Here is an 8570-nt window from a genome sequence, read left to right on the forward strand (position 1 = left end):
GTTGAAACTAATATTAACAAAGATTAATAAATGCTGTATGTGTGCAGTTCATTATTAGTTCATGTTAACTAATGTAGCTAACTAATGTTAACTAATGAACCTTATTGTAAAGTGTTACCGAAAAATTTGCTACACCATTGGTAGATTTTTTTTTTTTGCTCGTTTTATGTACTTTTTTTTTAATGTACTTAAATTCAATATTTTTGGTCTAAAATCTAGGCTTATATCTAGGCTTATTTTAAAAGCATATTAATTTAAGAATTTTTAGATATTTTTACCGAAAACAAGACAAAAAACAAATATTTTTCTTGAAAATAATTTTTTGCCGTGTATAATATACTGAATCTTATTACAGGGTTGTTTAAAAAAACAAAACAGTAACATCTCTGTATTACAACATAGTATTTCATATTCATCTTTTTCCATTGTATGTGGATTAAACAGTCACGTGCTAACTTAAAAACAAAATATAACTGAACATTTATTTCAGTTTATTATATCCAACATATTTCAGCAAACAAACAGTATTTTTCAAGGAACATCTCATACAATGTTAAGCACATGACAGATGGAGGTGATATTTATTTACTCAGGTAAAAGTCATAACATCACAATCAGTGTTTATCAAACTCATTATAACAATAAAGAAGCTGGAAAGTTGTGCAAAGTTAACCTGGTAATTGTTCAGTCAAGTGGAGTCAACCAAAACAAAAAGCATACTTGTTATTAAACATATTTCTCAGCTTTAACAGCAGACATGATGATAGGTCTACTGTCTGTAGAGGGTGGGTTTGTCCTTTGCTAGCTTTGTATTTAAGGACTTAATGTTCATTGTAATGTGCTCAATAAAAAAGATTAAACAAGAGTTTATGTTTATTGATGACATCTAGTAAAAAAGTAACACAGTTCAAAAATTTTAATGAAAAGCACAGTACATGCAACAAGATCTACTTTTTACTATGCAGATTTTGCACAAACTGGACTGTGCTCATATAAATGTCCATGCCATTGTACTTGGAGGGTTGTAAAGGATTAATTTGTTGTCTTAACTGCTCCATATGTTCAGGACTTATAGGCCCTTTAAACTGTGGATCATTTATCGCCGTGTGTTTATCTTCGATAGATCCCCTGTCCTCTCTTTTGATATCAGGAATGGTCATCTCCTAACATAAAACATAAGGTTTATTGTTTACATCATCATAATTCACAGTTCATTTGGTTATTATAAATACAATGCAAAGCATTCAAGTCTCTGATGATATTTTTATGTATAAGTACTTTAATACCTCTGATTTGGCAATGGGATTTTTCATCTGTCCGATCTCCCACAGCTGGTTTGGTGTGAGGTTTTGCTCCGTTGTGAGTGGGTGGTTGTCCCATCTCTCATGAAACAAATCTAGGTTTGCTTGCAGTCGGGGCAAAAACACAAAATGGCAGCAAAATAATTGAAGAGCGCTGCTCAGATCCAGCATGTCCTGTTCCTCTAATGTGTGTAAAATATGGTAGAATAAGCTAGTGACCCCTATCCAGAGATCACGCCAGAGACTCTCTAATCTAAAAAAAAAAAACCAGACCAATTACATTAAAACGTTGATATAGTGATTACAGTATACATTTAAAGAAATAAACAATCTTACCTGTGACTGTGGACACTTTTGTCTGCTATAAAACAGTTACTGTCTGATCCACGTACAGTAAACATCAACCGAGCCACACCAACATTTTCTCCTCCGTGATTAGCTTGAACTCTATACAATAATAAAACAAGAAAGAGACAGAAAATTATATTAATATCTCATTAGCTGCGATTTTAATAAATGCTTATGTGTGTAATATCAAACTAAATGTAAACAGGACCTGTTTCACAGACAACACTGCAAAAAATGACTTTCTTGCTTAGTATTTTGTCCTGTTTTGAGTATAAATATCTAAACATTGTTAAATCAAGATGTATTTTCTTGATGAGCAAAACGACCTAAGAACATAAGTCTAGTTTTTAGACAAAAAAAAAACAATTTAAGTGAATTTGTGTTTGAAACAAGCAAAATTATCTGCCAAAAGAGTGAGAAAATGTTGCTTATATTAAGTGTTTAAGAAAAAAGAAAACTTGTTTTTAGATTTTTTTTTTCTTACCCCATTGACAGATACCTTTGCTTGAACTTAAATCAAATTTACTTAAATTGTATATTTTTCCTAGGCCATTTTGCTCAACAAGATAAATCATAATTTTTAAATATTTCTACTGAAATCAAGACAAAAATACTAAGTGAGAAAGTCATTTTTTGCAGTGAAGGCGCTTACACTTCAAAAAATAATTTTCAAGAAAAAAATTCTTAGTATTTTTTCTTGTTATCAGTAAAAAAAAATATATCAAAAAATTCTTAAATTAAGATGCTTTTTCTTGATGATTAAAATGACCCAAGAAAATAAGTAGTTTTTAGACCAAAAATATAAAATTTAAGTGATTTTGTGCATGAAACAAGCAAAAAATCTAAATTTTTCTTAAATTTGTATTTAAGAAAAATTTTGAATATTTTTTAGCTTACCCCATTTTCAAAATCACTTCAATTTGATATTTTTGGTCTAAAAACTACTTATTTTCTTGGGTCATTTTAATCATCAAGAAAAAGCATCTTAATTTAAGAATTTTTAGATATTTTTACTGAAAACAAGACAAAAATACTAAGAATTTTTTTCTTGAAAATTATTTTTTACAGTTTATGGTTAGTCCCAGATTAAAATGCATGTTTGATCTTTCTTAAAGGGATAGTTTACCCAAAAATGAAAATTCTGTCATCATTTTCTCATCATGTTGTTCTAAACCTGTACAAATTTCTTTTTTCTGAACCCAAAAAAAGATATCAGGATAAATGGTGGTAAGCACACAGCTAATGGTAACCATTGACTTTCATAGTAGGAAAAACAAATAAGATGGAATGTAATGGGTACCATCAATTGTGTGCTTACCATCATTTAAAATATCTTCTTTTGTGTTCGTGAGAAAAAAGAAATTCATACAGGTTTAGAACAACATGAGGATGAGAAAATGATGACAGAATTTTTATTTTTGGGTGAACTATCCCTTTAACTGAAAACAACTTGCCATGACATATCTTAAAGGTGCAGTGTGTAAATTTTAGCGGCATCTAGTGGTGAGGTTGCGAATTGCAACCAACGGCGTAGTCCACTGCTCACTCCTTGCTTTTGAAACACATAGAGAAGCTACGGTAGCTGTCACCAGACAACCATGTCATAGTCGGAGACAACTTAGTAAAAAAATTGTCGTTAAGGGCTTCTGTAAAAAAATAGCGGCACAAAATGGCGACTTCCATGTAAGGGGACCCTCTTTGTATGTAGATAAAAAGGTCTCGTTCTAATGTAATAAACACATAACGGTTCATTATGAAAAGGTCTTTATACACCCCTGACAATATAGTTTTGTAAATTATTTTGCATTTCTGTCAAGAGATCCTTCTAAAAATTACACACTGCACCTTAAAAATCTATCAGTGCCATTGTTTTGTGTCAAGATGCACACCAGTAATGTTTCTTCTAAGTCACATTTATAAAAGCTACTAACTCTAACCCAGTCTGTGAACCAGGCCATAATGTCTTTTTATTTATTATTATTTGTGAAGATTGTACAAGAAGAAATGAATGCTTTTACGTTAGTGGGCATCCAAATTTCTCAACAGCCTGGCTGAAAAATGACAGGGTTGTGTCAGATCGGTTGTTGTCTGCAGCTCTCAGGTACATTATCTACACAAAAAAACACAAGGACAATGTTTTACAAGAAACTATTTCAGCAAAACTAACATTTTAATCAGTAATAAAAAAATTATAATCATATTTTAATAAACAGTTCATACTGAAAAAGGCGTACACCACATTATAACATGTTTTTAAATACATTTACTTATAATTACAAATATTATTTAAATGTTTGAGTATACCCTACAAAACTTTATCTGGTTTAGTCATAATTATTAAAGTACATTACCATTACACTACACTGCAAAAAAATTATTGTCAAGAAAAAAATTCTTAGTATTTTTGTCTTGTTTTCAGTAAAAAATATCTAAAAATTCTTAAATTAACCCAAGAAAAAAATCTGCCAGTGGGGTAAGCAAAAAAATCTTGAAAAATTTTCTTAAACACTAAATTCAAGAAAAATTTGCTTACCCCATTTGCATATTTGTTTGCTTGTTTTATGCACAAAATCACTTAAATGTTATATTTTTGGTCTATAAACTAGACTTATTTTCTGGGGTCGTTTTGCTCATCAAGAAAAAGCATATGAATATAAAGCATATTATAAAGCATATTACCTTACGTGAGAAGACATCAATGCCTGCGAAGATCACAATATTGTACCTAAAGAAAAAAAACATGCTGTTAAACACTATTTGAATACAGTAGCATAAAAACAACCCTCATCTATCAAGAATATTAAATGTATTCATAATAAAGAACAAAGTTAAAGTCACATACTCAGGTTACCTGATAAGTTTATGGTTTGTGTCTACATGTACTAAGTACTTTGGACACGGCACTGAGTTTGTTCCCAACTGAGTGGTTTTTGACTGAATCCCAACACTTTCTACTCGCTGTATTGCTGCTTGTACTCTGTTCCACTGTAGTCGATAACCTTGTGCTTTCAGTGCTTCTTTAATCAACCTGTAACCTGCATGCGGCATCATTTCCTTTACTTTTGAAACAAGTTGATCGAGTTCTTCATCGGTGCAGCTACTGTACAGTCCTCGAACCGTTAGGTTGTTCTCTGTCAGCCTCCTAAAGAGAGTCGCTCGAGAAACTCCCAGCAAACGTGAAATAGTTTTGACAGGAAGTCCGATCTTCAGTAGATAGACGATGTGTCCTATAGGTATTACAGTCCTTGGACGCCCACTAAGACTTTGTCTTTCCACTTGAACCACTGGGTGAGACATCTGTGTGTTTAATTCTGAATTGGAGCTCAGTTAATGGTTTGGTTACATGCACAGCATTGAGAAATACAATTTCCTATCTACATAAAAAAATCCATGGGTCAATATCAAGTTGATGTTGCTGAAAAGAAACGTGTAACCCGTGCAAGTAATCTCTCCAGAAGTCCTAAAGAGAAATAAAAACAGATTTTAAAATTATTTAAACATGAGAATCAGACTAAATTAACTTAAACCATATGTCTATGGTGTTAAGATGTCTTCAGTTGACCCATGACCTGTGAAGAGATGAATTCAATCCCCTACCTACATAGACGCTGTCTGTCTCAAATCAATATAACAAAACTCACAGATTTTTCATGGGATATTGTACATACATGGACAACATTTACCTGCACTTTTTAATTGTGTTGCCCAGCTTTAAATTATTGGCGGTGTCGCTGTATTTTCCTAAAGGTTGTATTTTAGTACTGTCTGTAATAGGGCTGGGTATTGGCAAGGGCCTCCCGATACGATACATATCACGATACATTGCAATACTTTTTCTTTTTTATCAAAAATGTTTAAAAAAAATAGAGCCGAACTGTTTTTAAATTTTCTGCCATTTTCTCACTCTGACTTCTGAGACATTGGCAGACAACTGGACAGTGACAACTACAGCAGCGGCGGAGGAGGTCGTTTGACGCACACAGAGGGATTTGATGGTTTTTTTTAAAGATATCGATAGTAGAGATCGAAATATCGATATATTTTTTTCCACAGCCCTAGTCTGTAATGTTGCATTTGTGGTAGTTTATTAGTATGTACTTGCTCTTCCAAGCAAAACAGTGATCAGCGAACAACTTCTGACCCCCAGGGGGTGCGTCTATCCTTCACAGAGGTAATCCAAACATCTTCAGTGGGTTAATAAAGGTCTTCTGTGGGTGGTCTATGCAGTTTTGTAAGAGAAATATCCAGTTTTTGAGCTTTGTGAACTGTAGTAACTGGCTTCCGGTGGCGGCGCCATCTTGGATTCACTCTTTGAGCGTAGTGAGCGTTTGTTGCCATGGGTACCGTTGCGCAGTGACTCTCGTGAATCGCGTGGGTCCAGGATGGCGCCGTTGCCGGAGGTTGGTTATTGTAGTTTGTAGAGTTTGAAGTATGGATGTTTTTCTTGCGATATTGCATCGATTGCCCGCAGGATACATGTTGTGGATTGCTTCTGTGAAGGATGGATGCATTTATTGGGCTTCAAAGTCCCTGATCCCCTTTTCCATGCATCCATGCCATGAATCAACACGTAATCATTTGAAAGCGGTTTTATTGTGTCTGTGCTGCCATCTAGTGACTCTTTATGAAAATAGCTTTAAACTTAAACGGCATTTATTATGAAACCAGTGGATGCATTAAAATGTCAGTTCCTTTTTTAGCTTATTTAGTGACACATTGTTCACTTCATTTCTTCTTTTCCATAATTTTATTCTGTTTCCTTTAAATCGATATTACAGAATTGCCAAATATATTTCAAATATTGTAATCATAATGATCACAACATACTGATTGCATCTATTGCTATTTTTGTTTTGAAATCTAGAAACATGCAAAACAGCTTTGAAACGTGTATGTACTGTGAAAAGCTCTATACAAACAAATGTGATTTAAATGTAATGCATGTAACATTATGAAATACTGAGACAGAGAAAGAGATCAAGAATAAACTCCTATTTCTTTTCTTTAAAGATCCCACAAATAACACAGCACCTGGAGTCATTCCTATAGTCAAACACCATGAAATACTTTTAATAAAAGACAAATACCTTTTTGAGGAGAATCCAGTGTTTGGAGCTAAACTGCGACACATAAACGACTCGAGACGTTCTTATATGTGGCCCTGTCTGTGAGATCCAGGCTAAGGTCTCATAATCTGATTATGAGATTAGAAGCACAAAAATACCAGAAGGCTTCATAAACATTCATTTCAATCGCTGACATGGTCTTGCTCAGTCAATATTAAAGATATTAAGGTTAAACTTTCACAGAATGTACTTTTATAAAGGCAATGGTGTATTTTTTTAAAGGTTTTTAAGGCTGTCATCCAGTTATAGCTAAAGACATTATAGTGATTTACTGTTATAAAAACCTCTTTCATGATGTAAAGGAAATTCTGTGAAAATATAACCTTGATATCTTTAATATTGACTGGGTAAGACCATGACAAGGACTGAAATCATTGTTTAAAAAGCCATATGACTACTTTGATGTTCTTAGTCTTATGGTAGGATTATGGGACTTTAGCCTGGATTTCACAGACAGGGTCACATGTTTCACAAGCAATGACGCGAGATCAGGCATTATGTGCAAAGACAAAATGATGTACAGCCAACAAAAACACACACATGGTGGCATAAAAGCATACGAAGGAAACATCCATCTTAAAACATCCAAATAAACTCATTTTTTACAAACTTAACATTGTTATCTGGTGAAATGAAAGTTTATAAATGTGCATTTAGTTTCATTCTAAGCTCTTAGATTTTATTCATTGATGTAAACTGTATTATAGCACATGTAATGTAATTAATGAAAAAATAATTTAGATGTTGAAATGTTTGATGTGTATGACATTAAAAAATAAAATAAAAAGAAATTAGCCCATTTATGAAATAAAATGAACCAAGTGTTTTAATGAAAATTGAAAGCATCCCTTGGGTTAAACAAACAACTTGTTTGCTGGATTAAAATGAACAACATGTGTTCTGCCATATTTACCATTTGGCTGAAAATACATCCCAATATACTTATGTGACCCTGTCTGTGAAATCCAGGCTAAAGTCTCATAATCTGATGGTGAGATTATAGGAGCATCAAAGTAGTCAGGATGTTGTCTTCAATTCAAATGTATTTCTATAATATTGTTTTAAAGCAGCTTCACATTAAATTCAGGAAATGGAGCAAATGGGCAAAGACAAAGTTGCATGACTGTATAAATTTCTTTGTTCTGCTGAACACAAAGAAAGATATTTTAGGCAATGTTTGTAACCAAAGCATTTGTGAGCGCCATTGAGTTTCATAGTATTTGTTTTTCCTACTATGGAAGTCAATGGTGCTACTGAACAATGAAATGTATACAGGTTTGTAACAACATGAGGGTGAGTAAATTATCACAAAATTTTCATATTTGGGTAAACTCTGCTTTTAAAATATTTCAAATATCTTTTTTAATACGGGATGTTTGTTTTCCCCTTTACACAAGAGGGCGCAGTTGATCTACATTATGGCTATAGAATAAACGTCTGCGTTTACGGTGCATTTAATAAACAGTTTAGTATTTCTACCCCTTAAAATCCACTTGTTTCATCTCTTGAAATGCATTAAGGGTTTTACACGTTTCTCATAGTGATTATTATGGATTAAATCCAGCTGCACGCTTTTTATAACGACGAACCGAAAATGTTGGACTACAATTTTGTCGTCATCCAAAAAAAGAGAGAAATTATGTATGTAACTTAATAATGTATGCAAAGTTTGTTGTGAACTCTGTTAATTTAAGTTCAACACACACAGGCCGTTTCTCAATCCGAAGGCTGCAGCCTCCGGCTGCATACGTCATCAAGACTGTCTTATTTCAGAATATTAACAATTATAAAGTTG

The 8570-nt window shown here is 33.1% G+C and overlaps 1 protein-coding gene across 2 annotated transcripts; it reads right to left on the reverse strand.

The window, feature by feature from the left end:
- Positions 1-461: 461 nt before the first annotated feature.
- Positions 462-6839, reverse strand: LOC129434498 (uncharacterized). 2 transcript variants are annotated; one of them, XM_073868867.1, is made up of 7 exons: positions 6737-6839; positions 4501-5109; positions 4329-4374; positions 3668-3759; positions 1638-1748; positions 1287-1554; positions 462-1163 (listed from the first exon to the last, which is right to left on the reverse strand). In XM_073868867.1, the coding sequence occupies exons 2-7, from the start codon at positions 4944-4946 to the stop codon at positions 948-950; spliced, it is 1179 nt and encodes a 392-aa protein (XP_073724968.1). In that variant the 5' UTR covers positions 4947-5109; positions 6737-6839; the 3' UTR covers positions 462-947. The 2 variants fall into 2 exon arrangements, with proteins under 2 accessions (XP_073724968.1, XP_073724969.1); XM_073868868.1 differs by lacking the exon at positions 6737-6839 and adding an exon at positions 5333-5479.
- Between the last annotated feature and the right edge of the window lie 1731 nt (positions 6840-8570).

This window comes from Misgurnus anguillicaudatus, chromosome 6, assembly GCF_027580225.2.
Source record: "Misgurnus anguillicaudatus chromosome 6, ASM2758022v2, whole genome shotgun sequence".
NCBI lineage: Eukaryota > Metazoa > Chordata > Actinopteri > Cypriniformes > Cobitidae > Misgurnus > Misgurnus anguillicaudatus.

Coding starts and splice junctions, on each gene's coding strand:
- LOC129434498 (XM_073868867.1), bottom strand. CDS start 4,946: ATGTCTCACCCAGTGGTTCAAGTGGAAAGACAAAGTCTTAGTGGGCGT. Junction 1,749..3,667: donor AAATTTGGATGCCCACTAAC/GTAAAAGCATTC, acceptor ATTATTGTATAG/AGTTCAAGCTAATCACGGAG. Junction 1,164..1,286: donor ATCCCATTGCCAAATCAGAG/GTATTAAAGTAC, acceptor GTTTTATGTTAG/GAGATGACCATTCCTGATAT.